Source organism: Triturus cristatus, chromosome 4_1 (genome assembly GCF_964204655.1).
Source record: "Triturus cristatus chromosome 4_1, aTriCri1.1, whole genome shotgun sequence".
Lineage (NCBI taxonomy): Eukaryota > Metazoa > Chordata > Amphibia > Caudata > Salamandridae > Triturus > Triturus cristatus.
Window position 1 is genome coordinate 617,026,929 of NC_140585.1, and position 27,854 is coordinate 617,054,782.

At 46.5% G+C, this 27,854-nt stretch overlaps 2 protein-coding genes across 2 annotated transcripts in view; one reads left to right on the top strand and one right to left on the bottom strand.

Moving 5' to 3' along the window:
- Window positions 1–27,854, bottom strand: part of PTPRQ (protein tyrosine phosphatase receptor type Q) — a 1,724,016-nt gene that overhangs the window by 1,267,879 nt on the left and 428,283 nt on the right. The window contains exon 18 of the mRNA XM_085652983.1: window positions 230–490. Coding sequence (XP_085509109.1) covers window positions 230–490 — 261 coding nt within the window. The remainder of the gene's footprint in view (window positions 1–229; window positions 491–27,854) is intronic.
- LOC146855296 (uncharacterized) overlaps window positions 1–27,854 on the top strand; it is a 167,325-nt gene that overhangs the window by 109,673 nt on the left and 29,798 nt on the right. The window lies entirely within an intron of this gene.

Genomic DNA, 27,854 nt, shown 5'->3' on the forward strand with positions numbered 1-27,854 from the left:
ATGTAAGTGTTACCATAATTGTATTGATAAGTGTTCGATCAGGCACCAGTATATAACATTTCAGAGAACCAGGCAGGGATAAAACAGATTTGAAAAATTATAATATTCTAGACAAGATCCCTTCCAAATTGGAATGCTAGCCATGTATCAACATTACGTTAAAGAAAAGAAAAGAAAAGAACAGGGACTTAAGTCTAATTCTGGAACGAGAAAAGTGAACTTTGCTGACCTGCTACTATGTCAATGGATGCCACGGCGCCCTCCACTTGACGGGTCATTCTTTGCACAGTGAAGTTGTAAATGCCGCCAGGCGTCAGCCCCGTCACTCCATAGACTGTCGATGAGGCCGAAGCGTGATCTTCCTTCACATACGTGTCATTGGAAAGGTAGATTTTATAATGTGTGAAGCTTCCTGCAGCTGGATTCCATGTTAATGTAGCTGAGGTAGTATTTTTAAATACTACACTCAGGCCGCAAATCCCAGGAGGCTCTAGAAAAAGTAAAATTATGTGAATAACATACATCAATAACTTAACATCCTTTTGTATGCATCTGGGAAAGTTTTACATAGAGCTGTGACTAGTGCCAAATTGGTGCAAAGCATCTCAAGGGATCAATTTTGTCCCTAAACAAACTTTGCACTGCTCATTTGTGCTCTGTGACTGTGGAAAAAAATGCTACTTTCTGCAGCCACTTTCACCTTTCATGTTGGTTTAAACTGAATTATTCCACTCAACCATGGAAAATTCTCAAACTACAGACTAAGTAACCTATTAAGGACACATAGTATGACAGTCTGTGACAGCATTCTATATGAGACTGCATGACAAATGGCATGGCAAATACTGTGACTATCAGCATGACAAATTGTAATGCAATATGCATGACATGTCTAATGTTGTAGGAATGTCATGGAGTAGTGCTAAGAAACAAGGTTATGCTTTCATAATGTTGGTACTGGGTAAATAAGTATTTAATGGTTTCATGTTTTTCCAAACTTCTCAGAAAATAGGCCCTGACTGACCAAACAGTGAAAACAATCACAAGGCATATGAGGTAAAAATGAATGGGCTATTCAGGTGAAAATGATTTAAGGGGATTGTGGGCAATGTTGGTTGAAATTTAGAATGCAAAACATCCCACTGAGAAAAGTAAGGATCAAGTTCTTAAAGAGATAAGGTGAATGAAGGAAGACGCATTACTACAAGCCAAAGAGTAGCTTTGATGCTTCGAGCAACCGGTGGAGACTTGGGTTTTTGATCCAGATGCCAATTTGTTTATATTTTTGTCTAATAATTTAATTTTGCATTGTATGTTTGGCAACACATTTCCATTCAGGCCCAGTCCTGGGCCATCTGGTCACTGGCTGAGAACTACCAGACCACAAGTGGGTCCAGGGTACCCTGTCCCTAGTAATCGAGAGGAACGCTACCCTTGATTGTTGTAGTCCATGCGCACGAGTTACAGAGAGACCGAAGGAGTGCATGCACCTGATCTCTTGGAGCCCTGGCTGGACTCAAGGAAGCAAATGAGCCCAGATCGGGACTTCCAGGGCTGCCCGGCCATCTGGTCACCCGAGTGGAAAGCATGGCATGAGACCAAATGGCCAGGGTCAGGGAACCCTGCAGCCCAAGTGCTCAGAGCCCCAGCTGAGCCTCAGGCACGGGGCTGTGAGGAGGGCTCTAACAATGCTCTGACCCGGGGCGTGCAGGCACCTTTTCATGCAGGTGAAAAGGGGTAGGCCTCCCAAGGCCTGATGGAACCCCGTCCTGGGCCTTTGGTGATGTAGCAGGCCAGAGGAAGGAGCTCGGGTGGGAGGGCCCGCCACGGGGCCTGGCAGGGCTTGTGGGCCCAGTTAGAGCTCCTGAGCCCCGTGAAGGCTCGCTGGGCCCAGAAAAATGATAATACTTGTTCTACCAGTTTTTGTTCCCTTAGATTTTGGACCCTAGCTCAGCCAGCACCCAGGGAAACCTAGCTAACCTAGGGCTATCCAGGGAGGGCTGACTTGCGTGGCTCTCACCACATTTCATTATCCAGAATCCCTTGCAAAACCTCAAACTTTGACTATAAAAACACATTTTCATTACATTTCTGTGATGGAAAGTTCTGGAATCAGCAGGAAGCCACGTACTTCTTTCCACCCGGCATCCCCCAGGTCTCCCAATACAAATGGAAGGCAAAGTACTTTTCCTTCTCCTGTAAACAGCAGAGGGATTCCTGGAAGTGTGCAGCAGGCGTAATGGTTATGTCCTCTGCACATGGCCACCATGGTGGAGGACGTAACCATTAGGTCCTTGGCACAGAAAGTGTTAACACAGGCATACCATTTTTCATTCATGTTTTATGTTGCATTTACCCTGTCTCTATTGAAGCTTTTGCTATTTACACCCACATTTGTACTACTTGACACAACTCTGCTCTCACCACTCCACTCGGCGTTACTCTGCATCACTCTAGGCCAATCCACTTTACGTCAGTCCATGCCACACTACTCTATACTAAACTATTCGATGCTACTCCACTGTAATATACTCTATGACACATCACTCCATGCCATTTCACTCCATGCCACTCTATGGTTCACCACTCTATTCTGTGCCACTCTACTCTATGCCACTCTACTCTACGCCATTCCACTCTACACCACTCCACTCCACCCCATTCTGTGCAACTCTATGCCACTTTATTCTACACCATTCCACTATTCAATATGCTACTCATCTCTATGCTACTCCATTCCACTCTATGCCACTTATCTCCACTCTGAGACACACTACTCTACACCACTCCACTCAATGCCAGTTTGCAGAACTCCACAACACTCCATTCTATGACACTCTAATTTATGCCACTTCATTTCACTCTACACAACTCCACTATACTCTGCATCATTCCATATGACTATACGCCACTCCAGTCTAATCCACGGCACTCTACTCTATGTCACTCCCCTCCACACTACTGCACTTCATGCCACTCCACTCTTCTCCATGCCAGTCTACTCCACTCTGCACCACTCCACTCCACACACTGCCACTCTATGGCTATCTATGCCACTCCACTCTACTTCACTCGACACCACTCTGCTTTATGTCACGCCACTCTACTCTACACCATTCCATGCCTCCCTACTCTACTCCACAGCACTCTACGCTTCTCCACTCTACACCACTCTACTTTACACCATTCTACTCTATGCCACTCTGCACAATGCCGCTCTAAATTACTCCATGCCAATCTATTCTGTGCCAATCCACTCTACTACATTCCACCCCACTCTATGTCACTCTACTCTACGATACTCTCCTTCACTCCATGCCACTCTACTGTCATCACTCTACTTTACACCTCCCATCCCTCTCTACACTATGCCTCTCCAAGCCACTCCATTCCACACAATGTCACTCTATGGAACCCTACATCACTCCACTCCACTCTACCCTACTCTACTCTACCCCACCCTAAATCACTCCACGCCACTGTACTCTATGCCACTCAATGCTAGTCCACTCCACCCCAATCTTTGTCACCCCACTCTATGGCACTCTGTGCCACTCTACTCTACTCTACATAACTCCACTCCACATTACTCTACTCTATTCTATGCAACTCTACTCTATGCCACTCTACTTGATACCAATCTACTCTACACCCCTCTATGCCACTCCAGTATATTCCACTCCACTCTATGCCACATTACACCACTCCATTCCGCTCCACACTATGCCACTCTATGCTACTCAACTCTACTCCACTTCACCCCACCGTTTGCCACCCAATTCTATGCCACTCTACTCTACTCCACTCTCTGCCTCTCTACTCTACATCACTCCATCTGCTCTACTCTATGCCTCTCCAAGCGACTCCACACTATGCCAATCTACCCAACTACACTCTACACCACTGGACTCTATGCCACTCTACTCTATGCCATTCTATGCCACTATAACCACTCTTTGCCACTCTACGCCACCACTCACCTCTACTCCACACCACTCAATCTACACCACTGTTCTCTACGCCACTCAATAGCACTCCACTCTACACCACCGTACACCACACTATATGCAGCTCTATTCTATGCCACTCCTCTCTATGCCATCACACTTTATACCAATCTACTTTATGCCACTCTATTCTACTCCAGTCCACGACACTCCACTTGATGTCACTCCATGATACTCCATTCCACTTCAAACAATGCCTCGCTGTGACACCCTACACCACTCCACACTACCCCATTCTAGGCCACTATACCCTAGGCCATTGTACTCTACACCACTCTACTCTATGCCATCCTACCCTATGCCACTCTATGCCACTCCATTCCGCTCTACGCCACTCTACTCAACGCCACTCCACTTCACTGTATGCCACTCTACTCTACGCCACTCTACGCTATTCTATGCCACTCCCTGTCACTCCATTCCACCCCACTCTATGCCACTCTACTCTTCATAACTCCATACCACTCCAGTTAACATTAGTCTATGCCATTCCACTCTACACCTGTGAGAAGTTGGCCTGGTATATGTTGTCCACTAATTGAAGTGGGCAACTTGTACCAGTCAAAAGAACCCTCATGGTGATTTAAGAGGTCAAAGATAACCTTAGAAAGCTATCCTAGAGGTAGCTGTGGAAAGCAGCCTTCAGGCTTAGTCTTGAAGCAATGTTAAGCAGCTTGTTTTACAAGAATGTAACCTTATAGTATTGGTTAAATGAAAGGAAAACCAACACAGTAATTATAAAAATATGGGGGCATATTATCAAGCACGGCGTTAAAATTATCGCCGCTTTAGCGGCAGAAAACTGCAGCTAAAGCGGCGATAATGGGCTTGATAATATGCCGCAGAGAATTACAATCCAAACCCATGTTGACATCAGAACATGGGCTTCTATGGGAATTCCCAAGGGCATATTATCAAGCCCATTTTTCTGCTGCTAAAGCGGCGATAATTTTAATGCCGTTTCTTGATAATATGCCCCATGTATTTAGTAATATAACGCTCTCTAGTACGACACAATACATCCTACACAGAGATAATCAGAAAGCTTGCAATACTTAAGCAGACAAATGACCTGTAAATAGCACTAATACACAGTGGGCCCCAGGCGGGGACCAAACCATATACTAAAATAGTGGTATAAGGACCACGACTCGAGTCAAGACAGTGTCGAGAGGTTGTAGAATCACTGGTACCCCAAGAAACCATCCAAGGTTAGAAAGTAGTGACCCAATGGAGGACAGGTGAAGTGTGGGAACACGACCGAGTGCCCCGTAAAATTCTATGGGAAAGTCACGGTTGAAGTTTGAGAGTTTAAGGACCCTTCACAGTGGACTTCGAAGAAACCCCGTGGAACACAGAAGGTTGGAGAGCCACCCCATCCATGGATACTGAGGTACCGAAGTTACCTATCCCAGGGAAGCCGGGTGAATAGGTCTGAAGTGGCGTCGGAAACCACCGTCGAATCCAACGGAGGACTTTGAAGAAGAGCTGCTGCTGGAAGGAAGAAAAGTGTCCATTGGAATCCAAAGGTTGATTCTTGTCGTGAAGAACGTGAAAGCAGAGGGGACAGAGTCTGGGTCACCCAGGAGTGACCAGGGCCTCGATAGACGAATGCCCACCGATGTCGGGTGCTTCAGGTGCGTTGGTGGAGTTCTTGACTCTGCAGCTACGGAGACCAGGAGACATCAAGGACAACCAGGAACTGGATGCAAGCTGTCCCACGAAGGATGTTGAGTGCTGAGGGGTCAGTGTCCGGCAGGAGCACCAACAAGCATTGGCAACGGCAACCCACGCAGAAGGTCACGGCTGGGTACGGTTCGGACTAACAAAGTCCAAGAGGCTCACCACAGGAAGGAGAGTCAGGGTGACCTGGAGCAACCAGGGGAGCCTGAAAAAAGCAGAATTGACCCTCAAGTGAACTCACAGGCCGGAGGCAGAGGAGTCGCAAGAGACCCTCAAGCGATTTCCCCTAACAACAGCCCATGGAGCACTCGGTTTGAGGAGGATGGACTTCTTAGTAAGAAATGGTGCCAGAGGTTGAGGCTACTCAAAGCCCAATGCACTTGTTTGGGAAACACCAACAAGCATATGCACCTGCAAATGTACGCAGTGTAAAGGGGTTTGGGTATTGCAGCCCCCACGAGGGATTCTGACCTCAAACTCGGAGAGAGGGCAGGTTGGACCTTGAGGAACATAGAAACCCACTGCCTGTGTTGCTGAAGCCTTTGAAGTCTGTAAGAGTACAGGGTAAGAAGACCGGACAGTAATGTTGTGGTGCCTGCGGTTGCAGGGGAGTGACTCCTTCACTCCAAGGGAGATATCTTCAGTTGTCTTTGATGTTCCACAGGTTCTGCATGTATCCTGTATGGTGCATGGGCACAGATGATGCAACAGACTGAGTGGAAGACGAAGTTGGGCACAAACAAAGTCCAGCGAAGTCCAGAGTGTCCAGATGGTTGAATTTTGGTGGTTTCTGGTTCAGAATCTTGTTCATGTCAAATCTAGGGTCCTACAGCCAGGTAAGTCCTTAAGTACCCACAGGAGAGGATTGGACAGATTCAGGGGATACTCCCAGGGGAGGGGCCTGGACAATGGGGAGGGTACTCCCATGTCCTTTGTCCAGTTTCGCACCAGAGTGGAAGCTAATGGCTCCCAGGACTGGTTTGAACTGGACTATGCACAGGGACACCAAATGTGCCCATCATGCAGACTTTCAGTCACTGGCAAGCACACCCACCCTGCCCTAATGCACTAAATCCTGTCTGGGAGGTGGTCACTCCCTGTGACAGGATGCCTATTGTTCTGCCTTCCCCTGCTCGAGCTTGGCTCAGCAGCAGGAGGGCAGAAGAGTGTCTCTGGTCAGCAGGGACTAAAAGGCTGATACCGGGAACACCGGAGACCCAGCGAAGCTCGCTTCTGAGTGGTGGAATCATACCTCCCACACCAGTTACGGGTGTGGGGTATGATTCCAACATGTTTCAATGAGGGGCACTCTCTCACTTAGAACCAAGAACCCTGCCTTCAGGATTGTAAAGACCTGCTAGAGGGGTGACTGATAGGTTTTAAGTGCAGTGACCCTTAGATATAGGAAACCTATATCTTAAGTAAATGGTGCATGCGGGGGGCGCTAGAGAGCCCGGAGCAAGATGGCCGCAACTTAGTGCAGCTCTGCTGGCCGGGACTCTAATCCGACTATAATCCTTGGGAATCATTGCCATCCACGGCATCACAGATTGGATCTGCCCTCCCTATCGTCTGGAGAGCCCTCTGCTATCCGTTTGAAGCCTGCAGCTGCATCTTACTCGCGTTTCTGCCTCCCATCGTGATCCGGCGGTAAAATGGCAGCGAAGCGCGGCGCCCTTTGAAGTGCTGCTGACGGAGCGGCTGCGGAGCTGGGCCAGGTGCAGCGCTTCCTTGATTGGGAGGCTGCGCGACTTCCGTAGTGTTGTGGAGCTGTGCCAGATCTGCTCTGATAGTGATTGCCTGGCGAGGTGGTGAGTTCTGGGCGCCTGTTGCTTGTGGCGCGGAGACGGGCTCCCTGCTCGATCCCGGGGGAGTGGCTGCAGTCTCCGGCTGGCCTCTGAGGGGCCGTGGCGGTGCTCGGGGGACTTTAACGTGTAACAGCGGAGGCGGTGCTGTTCCCTCCCCCCGGCCGCCTGCTACTTCTCGGAGAGGTGGGACGGCGGCTCCTCCCGGGCCTCGGCTTGGCCTGCTTCGTTGCTGCCTGCGGCCTGTGACGTGGAGGCGGGCTTCCCAACTTGAGCTTCCTCGCCACTGGGTGAGTGGCTGCGGTCTCTGGCTGGGATCGGAGGGGCCGCGGCGGTGTTCTGGGGACTTTGCCTGCCGGTATCGGACATCTGCTGTGGGCCTTCTCCCCACTGCCGTCCGCTGCTGCTTGAGGTGGTAGGCGGCGGATTCCACCGATCCCTGGCCTGGCCTGCGTGCAGTCGCTGGGGACTGACTCCACGTGGGTGTAAGTGATTTCAGCCTCCTGCCATCAGTAAGTCTGCCTGCCTCTCCTTACTTTGTGTCAGCTGCTTGTCTGCACCCGGCTGCTGCCTGCTCACGCGTCCTTGCGTGACAGTTGGAGTGCCTGGGGCTCTTTTGGACATATTGTGTGGGGCCACTATTGTGGGTGCTGAACGCGGGGCCCTGCCTGTTTCTGGCACCGGACAGGCTCAGGGAGGTGCTTATATCCCCCTCCTTTTTGTGTCCTGTGGCTCCCGGTGCTTTCCCTGCCCCACGGACATTGATTTGTTGGCAGGCTGGTTGGCATTGTGTGCCTACTGTGAGGACATCTGGCAGCTTGGTGGCACGACTTGCGCCCTGAGACTCTTGGTGCTGGCGCCGTTGCGCTGTTTGCTCCCACTATTGACCTCACACCACCCCCCCTTACTTGTCAGAAGGTTGAATTGGACAGGGTTGATAGTCCCCTTCTGGCATTGTACGCCGCTGCTATTCTTGGCCTGCATACATCTGGTGGCTTTTTGGATTCGCCATGGGGCGCACAGACAAGCAACAAAGCAAACTCACTTTTGAAACTAAGCAGCCCTCTAAATCCCACACGCCTACCACGTCGGAAACTGAGCCCGATCTTGCGCAGGGTCCGGGAGCCCAGCTGGAGCGCATGATGATGTCAATGCAGCAGAGCCTCCACACTATTGATGCCAAATATGACAACCTGAATCTACGTATGGACACAATGGCATCCAAGTTGGATAAGCATGGCGCGCAGCTGGCTGAAGCCGAGCAGCGCATCTCCACAGCTGAAGATCGGGTTGAGGCGCTCAGTACTTCCAGTGCAGGCATGGAAAAGCTCTTGGAGGTTATCAGGGCTAAGAATGAGGATATTGAGGCCCGATCTCGACGAAATAATCTACGAATTACGGGAATTTCGGAGTCGACCAACACTGGGCCCATGGAGCTGTATGTGGAGACGCTACTTACCTCTCTGCTAGGGGCGGAGCACTTCTCGAAGGTTTTCATTGTTGAAAGAGCTCACCGCTCCTTGGCTGCCAGGCCTGTCCCGGGGGCGCCGCCGTGACCCATTATAGCCCGACTCTTAAATTATCGGGATCGAGACACTACGCTGCGCTGCGCTTGGCGCGTGTGAAGGGCAGCCTGAACTATCAGGGAATGAAGGTGGAGCTCTTCCCTGATTTCACAGTGGCGGTGCAACAGGCGCGCAGGGAGTTCCATGCGGTGAAGAAAAAATTACAATCGCTCAACATCCCCTATGCAATGCTGTACCCTGCATGCCTGCGCATTCAGCATAATGGGAAGGCCCGCATCTTCCTGTCACCTAAGGATGCACTTCAATATCTTCGGCAGCTAGAGCGACGCTCACCGCAACGTGAGCAAATGAGGGACACAGACACTGATGGTTGAACGGCAGAAATTGGTATCGCATTGCAATGTTTGTCATATCCTTGTCTTGCTTGTTGCTGATTTACCGTCCACATGTGTTAGATTTGATTATTTATATTTCTCAGAGGTGCAAGTTTCAGATGTCTTATCCTTTCTTGCTATGTCTGCTTCGATGCATTGCTCTATATTATCTCGGACCATTGGAATGGATCGACTGCTGAACTGTTGTGGGGGTATGAGGTCCTTTGTTGCAAGGGTAGTGGCAGTGGCCACTCTGCTGTGTCTATGGCTGGTGTTGGATAGCCTAACTTACTTTGTCTCGGCCCACCCTGCTCCTCACGGGGTGCCAGTGGCCTCTGCGCCTCTCTGAATGGGAACTCCCCAAAAAGTTGTCTTTTGTTTTGCTTTGCCACACTCTTGTGTGCTAGTTGTGCTATCGCCTGATTGGCGACCTTATTTGGATGTTTTGACTGTGATGAAGCATGTTTTGGGCTTTTTTGCTCTATGATATTCCTTGGGATGCCACGGCAGCTTTTCGCTGCTGGAGTGGGTGGGGTGGGTCGTTGGGGTTTGCAATGTTCTGTATTGTGCATTGGTAGAGCACTGCGGATATGGTGGGGTAAAGTTTGGGGCTATATATGAGCGTTGTACCAGAACTCTGCGTCTCCTTGTAGGGACATGATTAACTCTGATGACATGACGATCTCTTGGCTTAGCTGGAATGTAAGGGACCTTAATAATCCATGGAAGGTCCGCCAAGTGCTTTCCTATCTTGACCGTCACCGCATTCGAATTGCTCTCCTCCAGGAGACACATCTCACCAATCAGGCGGCATCTACAACTGCCACCAGATGGCCTGGGGTGCGGCTTGCCGCCTCCTACTCCTCTTATGCCCGGGGGGGGGGGGGGGGTAATGATTTTGGTCAAGAAGGGTACTCCCTTTATACCACTCTCAGTGGATGAGGATGATGGGGGACGATACATAATAGTGCAGGGAACACTGTATGGTAGAGCTCTTGTGATAGTCAATGTTTATGGTCCCAACGTCAACGATCCTGCCTTCAATGAGGATCTATGGCGAAAACTGTATAAATTGCCTACTTGCACTGTTATCTGTGGGGGTGATTTCAATGTGGCCTTGGACCCCGATATGGATAGAGTGTCTACTGTGGATCGGCTTCCTAAGCAGGCGGCTGCAGCTCTGCGGGACGGTATGTTGACACTGGGGCTAGTGGATGTTTGGCGTTTATGTCACCCATGCGCCAGGGAAGGTACTTGTCACTCGTATGCTCGTTCTACTTGGTCCCGTATAGATTTTTGGTTGCTGACCCGGGACGCAAATGATTGGACTGTGCATGTGGAGCATTTACCCAGGACACTCTCTGATCATTCCCCTGTACACATCCGCCTGGCCTTGCCTGCTTACACTCACCCTCCCTTCCAGTGGCGGCTTCAACCCTCCGCCTTGCTGGACTTGGTGTTCTGTGAGGGTGTTCGGGAGGCTATCACTGACTACTTCGCGCGGAATACCGGCTCGGTCGATGCGGTGGGGACACTATGGGAAGCCTTCAAGGTGACCATACGTGGGGTCTGTATCGGACTCCAGGCAGGAGTTCTTCAGTCGCTCAGGGGTACAATGTCTGCGCTGGAGCGTGAGCTAAAGGGGTTGGAGCGGCAGTATGAGAGCACACCTGACCCGTCTGTGTTAGCCCTTATTAAAGAAAAAGTTGCAGAATATAATGAGGTGGTAGACCGAGAGGTGCGCCACATGTCGCGGAGAAGCAGGGCCAGATATTATGGGGAAGGTGGTCGGCCAGGCAGAGCACTTACGGCCCATCTTCTGGAGCCTCGAGGGGGTGGGTGTATGGTTAGCTCGATCACAGTCAGTGGCATTACGCATCATGATACTTCCCATATTTTGCAAGCGTTTGCTGAATTTTATGAGGATATGTATGTGCATCGCTTGGTTACACCTGAAGCTGAGCTGCAGCAATATTTGGATGACATCGCGTTAGTATGGCTCTCTCGGGGACAGCAGGAATTTTTACTGCACCCTCTCACCCTTGGTGAAATACGGGATGCGATTGTTGCTCTCCCTAATGGTAAATCTGCTGGCTCTGATGGCCTCCCAGCGGAGTTTTATAAAACCTATAATGACATTCTTGCTCCATGCCTGCTCCAGGTCTATGAGGAGGCTTACGAAACTCAATGCCTGCCTCCGACATTGCGTGAAGCGCTGGTGGTCACTCTTCTTAAGCCGGGCAATCCATCTGATAGCTGCGACTCCTACCGACCGCTGTCCTTAATTAACACAGATGTTAAAATATTGGCTAAAGTCCTGGCTACCAGACTGCAGCTGCTGCTGCCAGTCATGGTTCTACCGGATCAGTCTGGCTTTGTTCCGACCCGCAAGACCTCCCATAATCTTAGGCCATTCTTCACGGTTATGCATGTCCTGGAACCTCCGTTGCCTGCGGTGGCAGTGCTTCTTGACGCCGCTAAGGCATTTGATTCCATTTCCTGGTCCTACATGCTTGCGATTTTGCATCTGATGGGGGTATCCTTTGTCTTTACTAACTGGATAAAGCTGCTTTACACCTGCCCTACAGCGCGCATGAGAGTTAATGGTAACCTATCTCAGCCATTCCCTATACAGAGTGGTACGCGACAGGGCTGCCTGCTCTCCCCGCTGCTGTTTACGCTCATACTTGAACCCTTGGCCTGTATCTTGAGTCAGCGTTACTCCCGGGAGGCGCTGCGGTTCCTCCAGCGCTCTTTGGCTGTTTCCATGTATGCAGATGACATGGTGCTGTATGTGCATGAGCCCGCTCTCTATTTGCCTCTGCTTCTTCGGGAGTGGTTTTCAGGGCTCGGCATAAATTAGTCTAAATCCATCATACTGCCCCTAACGGATTGTATGTCCCCTATTGATTTGGATTTTCCATTGGTGTGGTGCACTGATGCAGTGAAATATTTGGGTGTGTGGTTGCACCGTGATCCCCAGGAGGTGGTGCGAGCCAAATTTGGAGTGGCTATGACGCGTCTTGAGGAGCAGGTCACCCGCTGGGTTAAGTTGCCCCTGTCCTTCGCCGACCGTCTAGCATCAATAAAAATGGTAATCCTCCCCCGTTTTTTGTATCTATTTGTAAACGTGCCGATACATCTGTCGCAACATTTTTTTAACTCCCTTCGCGCACTTTTAATTACACTAGCGTGGGGGGCAAGAAACCTCATCTCAAGTGGGAAAAACTCGTGCTCCCTTATGAGCTGGGGTGCTTTGCGGCACCGGATTTTCAGTTATACTATTTGTGTGCACAAGCCCACTTTGCGTACTATTGGCAACATGACCCTGCTTATATTCCCCATGTGGCGGTAGAGGCTGGGGCGGTGCACCCTATACCACTGAAGGCCATGATTGTCAATATGCACACAGTGTTTGAAAAGGGAGAGTTTGACACTGTTCAGACCACGGTTAAGGCTTGGCGGGAGCTGGGCAGGCGAGCACGGAAGCTACCGCTTTATGCGCCTGATATGCCCCTGCTTCATCACACATGTCTCTCAGTTACCACTGAGGTGGGTGCTTTGCGGATCCTTAAAGACATGAACTTGGTGACCATGAAAGACGTATACCCCGGGGGCCAATTTATCGCTTCAGCATCCCTGGCCGCTGACGGTTCTCTCCCTGCTATGCACCTCTTCACCTACACAAGATTGCGGTAGGCCATGCGTGGGCTGTACCCGCAATTTCCTGCTGAGCCGCCTACGCTGGAGGCACTGCAATTGCTATATACTACTCCCTCCAGAGTGAAACTGGTCACCAGGCTCTATCGGATATCGCAGAGGGAAGCTGCTATCTCTGGTGGTGGCACTGCATAAATGGAATGTTGTTTTGCCGCGCGCTTTGACTGAGGATGAGTGGGTGAGTTGTTGCCGCCTCACGGGGCGCTTAACATCGAATGGGAATCTGCGGATGGTTCACTTTAAATATATCCATCAGCTGTATTATACACCTGCCCAGTTGTACAAATATGGTCTGCGGGACTCTGCCGCCTGTGAACGCTGTGGGGCTCCTGATGCTGATTTCTATCACCTAGCATGGGTATGTCCCAAGGTCCTTTCATATTGGGAAGATGTTATAAAGATTATGCGCCTAATGGTTGAGCTTCCTTTGGATTGTGCCCCTAAGTTATGTCTCCTCGGTCTTATTGCTGATGTCAAGGCCTCCTGTAGGCGATTTGTGGCTATTGCGCTGCTGGTGGCCAAACGGAGGGTCTCTATGTGTTGGGAGAGCAGATTGGCCCCCACTACCAAGCTATGGTTTCAGGATTTGACATACTGTAGAGATCAATTAGTATGTTATGCTGAGGAACTGCCTGCCCCATCACGGCCACGGGACATTTGGTCACCCCTCACGAACTACTTATTGTCAGTGCCCACCATTTAGTCTCCTGCTCTATTGGAGGCCATGATGGACTGATCTGTTATATGACTGTGTTGCACTGTGCCCCTTATCGGTGCTCCTCTCCCTTATGTTCTGACAGCTATGTCAATGTCCTCCTGATCTGCTCCCCATGGATTCTTGTATGTTTTATTTTTTTATTCGCATCCCATCGTGTCCTGTATAGATGCCTGCCTTTGTACTGTGCACTGTATTTCATTGCAATGTTTGTTTGTTTTTCTTTATTGAGAAATGATCAATAAAAAAAAAATTTAAAATAAAAATACAAAGTAAGTGGTGCATGCACCAACTTACACAGGCTGCAATGGCAGGCCTGTAGGTTCCATTTTGCATGGCCTCTCATGGGTGGCATAATACATGCTGCACCCCATGGGAGGCCTCTGGGGTACCTATGCCATGGGTACATGGGTACCATATACTAGGGACTTACATGGTACCCCAGTATCCAATCTGGAGTGTACCTAAGTACATAACATAACAGTTTAGGGAGAAAGCAGAAAGACTGGGGTCCTGATTAGCAGGATCCCAGTCAGACTAGTCAAAAACAGTAGAAGAACCAAGCAAAAAGACAGCATATACCAGGCCAAAAAAATGGCACTCTATTCTACACCACTCCACTCTATGCAACTTCATGCCACTCTACTTCACACCATTCTACTCTATGCCATCCCAAGCCATTCCACTCTACTCTTCGCCACTCCACTCCACACAATGGCACTGTATGGCACGTTATGCCTCTCCCTTCAATACCACTCTTTGCCACTCTACTCTACTCCACTCTACTCTAAGCCACCCAATTCCACTCTACTGTTTGCCACTCACCTCTATGCCACTCCACTGTACCCTAGACCACTCTACTCTACTCTACGCTACTATACACCACCCCACACCACTCTATACCACTCCAACGTATGCCTGTCTACTCCAATCTCCTCAATACCACTCTGTTCTTCATCACACCACTAACTTTCCGCAATGCTGAACAGCATGGCAAAAAGACATTGGCAAAACTAATAGCTCTCACATAGGCGAGACCTATTGCCAATTCTTGTTTGCATTGTCACCCACATGCTGTTTTGGACCGATGCTGTTATTGTCAGGTACCAGTTCATGTGTTTTGCCCCTTAAAACATGGCTACATTGACTAATTTCTAATGTAAACCTGCAGCCCAACTTAGTAAAATAATACTTTTGACAGGGTAAAAACTTTCCTTTTAAACAAAAATAAGTCTCCTCAAGGTATACATTTTTGGCCACAAGGTAGGTAGCAAAGCATTTAAAGATGGGACATGTAGAAATGTAATGTTAACATGTACCTCCAGCAATAAGCCCCCAAAAGCTATTCACACTTTGGAATACTGTCCTATAAGAAGGACTAGAGCACAGGTTAAAATATTTCTATTGTGTCTCAGGATTGGGAACAGCTAGAAAAATAACCTCTCTTTTTTAATGTTTATTAAAAGTTTGATTCAATGGTGAAGTTGGATTTTTCACAAATATTAAGGGAAGTTTATTTAAAAAAAATATACATTAGTTCTCAGTCAGCAGTCAATCAAGTGCTTGGCCTTAATGAGGTGTGAAAACTGCTCCCAGAGCAGGGTTAACGGCTTGGTTGGGGTAAGGTGCATTTCTTTCTCTGACAGGAAGACCATTTGTGGTGGACTCAGGAAATTAATTAACTTCAAATGGGATCTGCCCAGTCACAAGTAAGTGTCAGGTGACATCCAGAAAGGTCCTAACCTTTGTCCCCCTAGTCGAGCTTTGTCCACCTAGTCAAGCTGGCACCAAACCCAGTGGGAAGAAAGCTGCCTCAAGAACCACTTTGAGTGACCACAGAGGGAAGGGCTGCAAACTACCCTGGCAACACCTATGAGTGGGCACACAGACTCTGCACAAGAGGAGAAGGGTTCCCTTTAATGGATTATGGGAATAAGGGCCACTGTGTGGTTAATTGCAGTAGGGCAAACAGGAGCTGCTGAAAAAGTGGGTAGGATTACCCCTGGCAACCTTTATCCTATTGGTTAGGAAGGAGCTAGGCGTTTTTCCCTACTATTAGCTAGTGCAAGGCATAAATGTGGAAACGCTGCACACCCTCTTCAGAACATTCTCTTCACCTGTGGAATGTAATGTAATGTAAAGGGGAGTTTCCAGACTGTTGTTTGTCACCCATGAGGGTATCCAGGAATCCAGGAAGAACAGAAGGACTACACCTGCTGGGAGAAGACCTGAAAGGATGGTCCTGCACCTACATGCATCGAAAACAAAGGAGTCAACTCCAAAGGTCAGTTGGATGACTTCCTGTGGGGCGAGAGGGACACAACAAGCTTCCAGAGGACTGTTTCGGACATGTCCAGCTGACCAGTAGCAATAGGACCTGGGCTGGACCCTACTGTTGGCCTCTGCCAGATAGGCCGAGAGTCTCTAAATGCCTTCCCATGAGGCCTAGGGCATTAGAAGTGTGCACCTGTGGTTGCTTGGGCACCAGAAGACAGTTTAGAAGCGTTTGAAAACTTTTCCTTCAGAGCTCGAGAGCTTCAGTGTGATCTGCTGGAATTAGGAATCCCTCCCAGAGGTCCTGGCACCTCTGAAAAAATGAGTAAGTCCCACTCTGCAGAAGATATTAAAACATACTTTTTCCAGAAAGTGACAAAGTCCCTTTCTGAATCTGGACTTAAAACAGTTTTGAACTTTTTGACATCCAGAATTTCATAGGGATTAATTCACTTGATGTATCTAGACCAGGCTCAATCATGGTCAGCCTGAAATTTCACCCTGGGCCTGGTCTACCACAACCATTGACTATCATCGGCACTATTTTTTTAGTGCTTTTTTGCACTTTAATCCTTCATTTCCAAATTCCTATCTCCAGGTCGCCTTATTGGATTTCTCTCATTTTGATGTCACTTTGCTCATTTAATTTTTTCTCTTTATTTATAAATATGAGTGGGATGTTTATTGTATTGTGTATTTTACTTTTTCACTGTTTTGGTACTTCTGAATGCTTTACACATTTTCTCTAAGTTAAGCCTGTCCATTATGTGCCATAGCTGCCAGGGTTTGAGGTCAGGTTTAAATTACTGAAACTTTTAACAGGACCTAACACATTTATGACTTTACTACTTTTAGCGGACTTCCATACACTCCCAACTAATAATCCACTTTCTTACATTCTTCATTTGTGGTTTTAAACTATGAGGCATTGATTTGCTTGTGTCTTCTCTGCAAACCTGAAATTATTACTTGTGCCTGTTCAGCCAAATCGTGGGTCTGGGATCCTGCCCCTTAAAGCCTGCACTGCGTTAAATAAGCTGCCAGTCATCAGTGGTTCTAGAGGAAATTCCTAAAGCTTTCATTTATGTGTAACAGGAAGGCAATGAAGGTGGTAATCATTTCTAGTGTGTGTTTTTCCTTAGAACTATTGAGTTATTTACTATGGCTCCTTTTAGAGAAGCTCTGGACAAATATTTCCTGATCCTAAATAAAGGTTTGTTTATTGGGGTAGTATATAATGTCCACCAATCTCCATTTACACTACACACAGGAATGTGAGATAATACATTGGATATCAGAGACACAAGTAAGCAATGATATCAGTATAATCAATAACCTACTATATCTGCTGTTAAGAACTTATCCTGGAATTCCTGCAGTCCTGCCTGGGAGAGTTTCTATCCCCGCTCTTCACCATTAATGGCCAACGGCAATCTTAGTGTATGACTAGCCAGTAGAGTATTTAACAGTTTTTTTGGATTGAGTTTGGAGATTAGTATCCATACTATTAAGGATTATGGCTCTAATAGACTTCAATGCATTACCTGGTGAGTCACAGATGACCCTGTCCAGTGACTCCATAAACAAAGAGGAAGTGGTTATTTTACTTACATCTTAGCATAGAAAGGCCTGATTAATTAAATATGGCCTAACATATTGAGTCAGAAATGCGGAAATAATCAAGTGGCATTTTACAACTCAGACTGTTGACTATCATTTTCTATCTTTTCAAGCACAGATATACAGACAGTGGACCTCATTGAGATGTATTTGGGCTGGGTGATAATATCTCACCTGACTAGATCTGTCACACAACCAGATGAATATTCAATAGCTTTTACAGAAAGTCTCTGAATATCAGACCTCAACTGCTTGTACGTTTTTTTACCTGAGGTGCTCACAGGTTCCCCTGGAGGCGGTTTCCACTGTTTGTAAACTTTTAAGATAAGGTGCTCACAGATTCCTCTGGAGGTGACCCCTTTACATAATCTGTATGTATATGTGATGACAATTGTAGGTGTAAGAAGTAGTCCACTTTGCTCAGCAATTAGAATTTACCAGAGATCAATAATATCTATCAATGTTAGTTTCGTTAAATGTGCTTCTTCACAGTGATCAGTGTTGCTTTATTCAAGCACTTTGATTATAATGAAGCCATTTAATGTATTGAACAATTCAGTCCATGAGTATTTTGCCTGATGTTGTGATGTAAGGGCTTCCTCAAAGCTGTACATGTTATTTTCCCAATTAGGATATGAAAAACAACTTAAAAAAAAAACAAGAATCACTTCTAGCACTGCACTGTGTATATTTGTGGGATTCATACAATCAGTGTTTAAGTTACACCAACATACATACATATAAATATATACCACCACTGGGTAATGCATGTAACTGCCTACTAGTAAGTTAGGGACCGTTTGACGAATATTCAAAAAACATTCTAAAAAAAGTTAGTTCACCTCAGCTCCTTTGTGGAAAGTTTTGGGGTGAAGCAAGGGCCAAGAAAAACAGGAGCCCAAAATCCATTTTCCCAATTCATTTTTCCATAGAAAAATTGATCTGTGATACTAGAAAAACTGCTGAACGGAATTACACCAAATTTGGCAGAAAGCTAGATCTTGGTCCAGAAAGAAATGTTTAGATAATGCACGCCCCTGGAGAAGCCATAGAGAAAACCGATCTAGAGACAAGATCTGATTAGCTGCAACCACATCAACAAAATAGTGGGGGCAGCCTTTTTTAGGACTCCCCTGTTCTAGAAAAAGTTTAAAAAAACATCAATGGGTCAGAGTAGAGATACTCTGCCCTCCTGAACCTGGTGGGGAGGGCCCCAAAGCGAAATACCTGGGGCCAAAAACTGCCTTTTTAGAAGAAAGAGCCACAGAACCAAAAAAAAAGCGGGGTCCCGCCTAGTTTGTTTTTAAATCCCCAGGACGGGCCAGCGCCCCGGGGGTGGTGCATTGTTTTTTTTAAGAGAGGAGGCATATGGCCCCCTTTCTGAGAATTCACGAGGCACTGGCACCCCATTCCCCAGGGCTCAGATGTTTCTAATACAAAGGAGAATGTGCGGCCCCCTTACCCATGCCTCAAAGATCCCCTGAGGACACTCATTTCCTGGAGATGAGAGACCAATTATGGGGAAGGTGACATGCCACACTCTCCATCCTCCAGGCTGGTATTTTGATAATGAGAAGGAGCATGTGGGCGACCACACCGAGGCTACATGAGGACCCGTGGACCCCACCCCCCAGGGTCAGTGGTTATTGTTTGGGGAGAGGTTTGCATATGGCCTCCCTCCCTGAATATTACCTTCAGGCACCCACATCCCACAGAACGTGATTGCAGTGTCCTGGGGACCCCATTCCCTGGAACACTACAGTTCCATGCCAAGGAGAGTGTGGCACGGAATAGAAAACCGGGGTTCTCCCGGCAGCCCCCAGTGATGAACACATTGTTGCAGGTAGGCACTGGGGCATCCACCAATAATTAAAGTGGCGAAGGGAAGCTGATGAGGGCCAAAAGGGACCTGGGACTCCCCTCGTGGCCCCCAACTTTAAAAAAAGATGTGAGGGCCCTGAGTGCGCACCAAAGCACTCACCAACTATTTCAAAAATATCACTTGAATAATAAATGAGCGGCAGGCAACGCTCATTTACGATTGCCCCAGATTAGGAGCATCCCATAATGCCCTGCAAGAGCATTTTATTGATATTTTTTGGAACCTGTTGGTACCCCAAAAAGGGGCTAGGGCACCACAAAATATTTTCCTTTAAAGTTGAGGGGGGCTGCAGGGAGTGCAGCAGCACCCCGGCAACATGAAAAAACACAGTGACTCACCTGCATCATTGAATCTTGGACTCCAGGAGAGCATATCATAATTTTTTAAAGCACTCCAACTAGAGCTCTTAGCTCTTTAGATGGAGTACTGGGACCCCTTATAGTGGGTTGTTTGACTGCACTTTGTGACCTGAAAAAAGAAAGACTCAAAGACAATTTTTTTTTATAATAAAGCGTCATTACGTTTTTTTATGACAATCACTTTTATTAAATAATATTATGTGTGAATTTATAAAATATATATTTGATTACAAGTATTGATGACTTTTGACAAAAACAATAGGTCTGCTTTAAATATGTTGATGTGCTGACCCCTTAACAAAGCCAATAGGCCCACATTTTATATTTTGATGTCTGACCCTTTGACAAAGTCAGTAGGTTTGCCTTACTTAAAATGAGACCCTTTTTTTGTTAGAAATATTTTACCATTTTCTTAGAGACAGTACGACACAGAAAGCATGTAATACATACACACATAAGGTCTGCAGGAAAATGCTTAGGTCAATAACGATATACATTGCTTCCATCTACAACCTTGTACAAAGGGGAATATGATAAAATAGAGTCAGATTTAAACAAGTCGGCAGGCAGAAAGTGATGGGGTGCAACAAGGAGTCTCAATACATAAAGCTTGCAAAAAAAGTGATATGTTGCTCAATCAAATACGGATGTTGGGGCAGGTTATAGTAAGCATACCCAACATAAATAAGGAAGGAGAGGTATAGAACGAGTAGGGAATAGGAGGAGACATCCATGTGGATAACAGACAGTATGAAAAGAGTGATGACAGCTTATGTTTGTGGGAGGAACCAAGAGGTCATCAGCTGACGGTCACAAAACAATCAAGTGTGTGCCAAATGTATTGAGCAGCGACAGGGTTCCCCATAGGGAGGGATATACTTTTATGTGCTCTTCTAAGGTAAGCCCACCATGGCAAACGCTCGCACTCCATCTCATTTTACCCTATTCACTACCTGCGACTCTAGCAATCTCTGATATAACTTTGCCCTCTCTAGATGTATTTTCAGTGGCACAATCAAAGCTCTTCAACTGCTAGATAACTATCTCTCCTCTAATCTTGCCAAATCTATGACCCTATCAAATGGCTGTTATAAGGCAGTTACAATGTTTGAATATTAAGTATGCTGCTGGCGTCTTCTCGGCTTGGATTAGATATAAGAGTTTTTTGCTCTTCTGTGCCCGAACTATACAGTGCTCTCCCTTTGCTAACTATAGTAATGCATTCATATTTGAGTAGTTTGATCTCTGTCATCTGAGTAGGGTTCTTAGACTGTCTATAGAGAAATGTCTTCTCTTTGATTTCTTTTTCCAGCTTGAATAGTGAGATCTTAATATCCCTGTTCTTGTTAGATATCCAGCTGATACAAAATCCTCTAGTGGCACACTTTGGAGTGATCCATAACACTACCGGTGATGAGACCAAATTTCTGATCTCCTGGAAAAATTGAGAATTCTTTGTCTAGCCATAGTTTGTTTTCGTCATAGTCTCAGAGTTTGGTATTCATGCACCAGGAACCTTTTTCAGTGCGCACGTGTTGGAAATGGCCCTTTCTGCAGGGTCACCTCCAACCATTTTACCTATCTCTTCCCCTTTTTGCTGAATCCATTTTGGTTGCCTTTAGTACTCTGGGCACTTTACCACTGCTAAACAGTGCTAAAGTGTATGTGCTCTCTATTTAAAACATGTGGCTTATCCACAATTGGCATATATAATTTACTTATAAGTCCCTAGCAAAGTACGCTGCATGTACCCAGGGCCTGTAAATAAAACGCTACTAGTAGGTCTGCATCACTGATTGTGCCACCCATTTAAGTAAAGCTTTAACCATGTCTCAGGCCTGCATTGCAAAGCCAGTGTTTACAGCTTTAAACTGCCATGTTGACTGGGCAAGTTAACCCTCTTGCCAGGCCCAAACCTTCCTGTTTAATACAAATGTCACCCCCAAGGTAGGCCCCAGGCAGCCCTAAGGGTATTTACAAGTTGAACATGTACTTTTGTGTTTTACATGTCCAGGTAATGAAAAACTCCTAAATTCATTTTTCGCTACTGCAAGGCCTATCTCTACCATAGGCTAACATTAGGATTACATTTTATTAGAAATTTCCAATGGGGAAAATATGGACTTTTCGAGTTTGGTGTCTCTGGATTTAAATTCACAAATTATGGTAAAGTTGGATTTTAAGTTGCAAGTCCAAAATGCCACTTTTAGAAAGTTGAAAAACAACAATAGGGGATGGCCCCTTATCTGAAACCACCATGGACCGCTATATGCAATCAAAATCCAAAACAGTTGGTGGTTGTGTTTCTTTCTGTTTTTTTACTTTCACACAAGATTATTCTATTTAATAAACATGACCTGTAAATCAATTATAACATTTTATCATACTAACATAACATTGCTCAATATTTAAGAACAGAGAGTGATAACAAAAAGAATCGCAAACCTATACAAACTTTTTCCATATCCAAAATAAATCCCACGTTAATAAACAAGATGACAAATAATCAAAGATAGCACCAATCAGTGTTGAACCATTCCAAAGTTATAAACCAGAGCGACCCCTTTTAACGCTCTTCCTCTTACATCATTTTTTAATTTCTAAGGTAGGAGACACTTTTGCCAATGAATGGTCCCCTTCCTGATTATGATCCTCTTTTTGAAAATAATTGTACATATGTAGAAACATTTCTTTTTTATTTTCTTTAATTTTAGAAATCATCCAGCCCTGTTCCTGAGAAGAACCTATAATATATATGGTTTGAAACGCGTAGACTATTAATTTTAAGTTTTTATGTTCAAACTACACTAATATGGAGGATGACTAAGGACTTTCTATGAAAAGCAATTATTTTTCTTTCATTTTCCATATTTGATGATTTTGGAACCCAGTGCGACACCAAGTTATTGGTCACAGGTTATTGACTTTTAGAAAGTTGGCATTTTCTTACTTTAACTCTTCTGTGCCTTCTGCCTGTCTCTGAATACACATGGGGTGAGTGACAGCTGGGCTTTGTGCACTCCCTCCTGACAGCTACACACACAGGAGGCTTAGGTGTGACTGATGAGCCATCAACATCCTGATGGGTCACCCTCAGCAGGATGGGAGGGTATGTCTGTCCATGCGCAAACAGCTGTATACCCCCCTATGATGAGTCTGGAGCCAGTGCAGGAAGGGCAGGGACTTTGTGCAATTCAAAGGCCTCTTTTTGAAGTCTCCCCCACTTCAAAGGCACAACTAGGTATAAGTACTGGACCCCTGACACCACTAACTCAGTGCACTTCTGTACCTGAGGATATTCTGCTAGGAAGAAGGACTGTTTTGTTGAAGAAAGAACTGTCACTCTGCTCGACTCTGATGGACTTTTCTGGATTCTTGCTTTGCTGTGCCTGTCTGCTGCCCTCCATGCCTGTGAGTGAGAAGGAGTGGACCTACATCTCTACATCCCCAGAACCAAAGCGGCTAAAGGGCTTGTTAGCTTGCCTCCTTTTCTGAAGTCTCAGGGGCATCAAAGACTTCCAACATCCCTGCTACAGCCAAGTGGTGGCAAACCAATCCTGGGCCTTTGGAAGTGGGCTTTCTTGCTGTTTTCTGCAAAATCCACGCATTGTTGTTGTTTCGCCGGTCAGAACTGACACATCTCCCCTCAACACCGATGCATCGTCGCTGCGGACAAAGACATCGTATCAACGTCTGACCAGTTTGACGATGATGTATCGGCTACATTGTGAAGAAACTGCTGAAGATGCAGCTTGGATTGTGCAGCTCGTAACTGACGCATCACCTACATCCAGCTGGATCAATGACGACACATCACTTCCTTTGCCTCACGCATTGGGCCCATCAGTGGCACAACAAGGTACTTTTTCAGAGGGAGAAGGTTGGTCCCTGTATCTGACCCAACCTCCATTGTGGTCAGCCTGAACGTTTGGATTTACTACGGTCAAGCATGACCGGATAGCGCAGGTTGGCGGTTTATATTCTTAAACCCTATATTTGCAGATTTTGTTTAAAAGTTCATAACTCTGGTTCTACTTATTGGATTTTTGTTGTTTAGTCTTGCTTTGTTCAATAAATTAAGCTCCATTTTTCTATCCAGGTGTGGTATATTTTTGTGCTGTGTTTTCACTCTTTTACTGTTATAAGTGTTACAAAAATACTTTACACATTGACTCCTAAATTAAGCCTGCTTGCTCTGTGCCGAGCTGCCAGAGCCTGAGCACAGGTTAAGTTATGGTGTATAACAGACTTACCCTGAATTGGACTGTGGTCCCTGCTTACATGGGGTACCTCTGTCAAATAGAGACCCAATTTCTAACATTGGTGTCAGCGGTAAAATAGGACTTGTATTTATGCAGTGCATATTGAATTAATTCTTGCACAGGTAGTGCATTTACAAGGGACTTATAAGTAAATTAAATATGTCAATTGTGTGAATAAGCCGCTGGTACCATGTTTTAAGTAGAGAGCATATGCACTTTAGCACTGGTTAGCATCGGTAAAGTGCCCAGAGTACTAAAGCTGACAAAACAAATTCAGCAAAAAGGGCAGGAGAAAGGCAAAAAGTTTGGAGGTGACCCTGCAGAAAGGGCCAAGAGCCTGGGGAATTTTTTTATTGAGATTGTGATTGCTGCATAATCACACTCCACGATAGGTTCTATTGAGGGATCGTGGGAGTCTTGGAGAAGTCCTGCATTTACTAATAAATAGTAAATCCTAGAAAAGGTGCTGTGGGGGATGAAAAGAATATAAAATTGCATCCTGTGGGAAATTCAAGTTGCCAAATGTCCGTAAATTTATGGGTCCTTCAGAGATTAAGCATAGATTTTTGTGCTCCGGGGTGGTCTGTATTTGAATGTTAATTGTCTATCCAGAATCATATCGGTGGGCATATTAAAGTCACCCCTTAAGACAATGTGTGTACATTGGGGAGGGTAGCTAGTTTGGTATTAAGGGTACACCAAAATGGTGGATCAGTGCCATCAGGAGCATAGATGTTAACAGCATAGCGTTCTCCCTCACTGTGTAATAGTTTAACAATTGGCCACATATCACCATTGTCCTGTTCCACTGCAGTTAGAGACAGCCCCAAACATTTAGCAATAAAGGTGATTTCTATGCTTTATAGGGTGGTTAAGGCCCTTGACATTAAGTGAAACCACCTCCAAGGCAGCCATTGTTGAAGAGTCTCTGGGTATGGTTATGGGTATGGTCTAAACTTAGTTGCCCAGCAAGGTCTCAGACTCCTACCCATGGTTTACTGAAGCACTACGGGTAGAGAAAACTAGATGCAAGGGCCTGGAGAGGGTCTGAAGTAAGCACACAGGAAAAAACAGCACTGATAAGGGAGTATTATAGATTTAACCTGCTCCCCTAGCCCTTGTATATATATATATATCTTTCAGACAGAGGTATGGAGAGGTTTTTGGTCACAATTTGGGATCAGTTTTGAATGAACAGATAATACAGTGTAGGTGTTTCTACAAGAGAGGATATACATGGAATATTTGGCAAGAATTTAAAGTGAGTTTGGGCATAGGATAACTATATAAATGGGATCATAAGCATAAAATCCACTATGTAACTCTCTTGCTCGTAACACTGTTCAGTTTTTAATACAAGAACACTGAAAAATATGGTCTTTCAAGTCACACTTTGCAATGTATATACTAATCAAATATGAATAATTATTGTGCGCCTGCCCCAACTCCCCAAAGTTAAAATCTAGGCCTCAGGGAATGGTATCTGTTGGACTTGCCCCTTTTTGCAGGGTCATCCCTGAACTTTTTGCCTTCCTCCTCTATTTTTTCTGACCTGTTGTTGGCTGTTTTATGACTCTGGGCACTTTACCACTGCTGATCAGTGCTAAAGTGCATATGCTCTCCCTATTGTAAATTAATGTATGATTTGTGATTCCATGATTGGTTGGTTTGGTTTACCAGTCAGACCCTAGTACAGTGCACCAGGAGTGCCCAGGGCTTGTAATCCAAATGCTGCTGGTGGGCTTGCAGCACCTGTTGTGCCACCCACAGAAGCAGCCTGTAAAAATGTGTCTAAGGTCTGCCATTGCAGAGCCTGCGTACAGTCTGGTACTGTCACGCTGACTGGGCAAGTGCACCCACTTGCCAGTCCCTAAGCCTTCCCTTTTCTTCACATCAGACACCCCTATGGTAGGCCCAAGGGCAGGGTGCATTGTAAGGATAAGGTAGGACATGCCCTGGTGTGTGAGGCATGTTCTAATAGTGAATTACAGCCATTTTCGTATTTTACTATTGCAAGGCTACCTGTTCTCCATAGGCCAGAATGGGCAGTTTTGTTATTACGTTTTATAATCCTAACTGCCTCAGGGAACATGGTAGAAATTCGAATTTAGTATGCCTGAACTCAGAATGATAAAATACATATTTTAGTGAAGTTGGTTTTAACATTCTGTGTTTGAAAATGCCACTTCTAGAAAGTAGGTATTTTCTTGTCTAACCATTCAAACCTGCCTCTGCTAGGCTGTGTATTCCTTGTCTGGAGTTTGAGTGACAGGGCTGGGGAATTCCAGGAGACAGGGTGAGTCCGCCCAGTGGTGAATAGAGAGATCTGCATCTAGATGGGAGGGAGGAGTTGCACCTAGGACCTGAATAGGACAGTGCCTGCCCCCCACAGTGCTGGCTCCACCCCCTGTGGTGTGTCTGACATCTCTGCCCTGCACTGTTAAAGGATAGAAGGAATCATGTCAACAAAGTGCTCCAGGGCTGTGCTTTCCCTCCACAATGCTGTCTCCACCTCCTGAGGGGCGTCTGATGTCTCTGCCCTGCACTCTGAAAGGAAAGAAGTAGTCAGGTAAACAAAGTGCTCCAGGACTAACCAGAACCGGTTTGAACAAGGCAAAGGCCCCTCTGCCCTCAGAGGACAAAGGATTTTGCGGTATAAGTATTGGGACCCTGATCCCAAGAATTTAGATCACTTTGGGAAACAAGAAGAAACTCTGCTGAGGAGAGGAACCAAGAAGAAACTGAGGAGAGACTATCCCTGAAACTGGGGGATTGGCCTGCAGGGGTTGCCTACTGCCAAAGAGAGGAGAAACGAACTGTGTGTGTACTTTTGCTCAACCTGTGATGGATCTCCAAGGGCTTGCTGAAGTCTCAGGAACAACAGACTTCACCCCCCAGCTCCCCAGAGTTCTTTGGAAGTGCCTGCTGCTGTTGTTGGGCATTCTGAGGGACTGCGTGTCGCAAGGAGCTGAAAGCACGACTCAAGAAGGAGAAGCGTGCCGCCGTCGGAGCTGTTGTCGTCGCATCTCGTAAAGTGTGTCGCAGCTGCAGCATCGCATCGAGCGGAAGCGTCTCGCATCATTCAGGAAGTGTCTCGCAACGCCGAAGAAGCGTGTCGCCATCGCAGCCATTGTAGCTGACGCATTGCCCCGCATCAAGAGAAGAGTCTCACATCGAGGAAGACGCGTGTCGCCATCGCAGCCATCATAGTTGTCGCATTGCACCGCATCAAGAAAAGCACCTCGCATCCACGGAGAAGCGTGCCGCCATCGGAGCTGCTGTCGTCGCATCGCATAAATGGATGTCGCCGCTGCGACATCGCATCGAGCGGAAGCGTCTCGCAACGTCGAAGAAGAGTGTCGCTGCCAAGGCCGCTGTCGTCGCATCGCTGCAGGTGAAGCTGAAGCTGAGTCGAGTCTTCTCGCAACATCGGAGAAGCGTGCCCCATCTGGAAGATCTTCACGTCTTTATTTCTTTGCACCAAAAACTTCATCGCATCAACATCGTTGCAACACTTTCATTGCCCTGCGTGTCGCATCTAAAAGGCACATTGACTTAAAGTGTCGCATCTAAGAACTTAAGAGAACTAAGCAAATTTCTACCATCTAAAGTAACAGTATTGTGTGT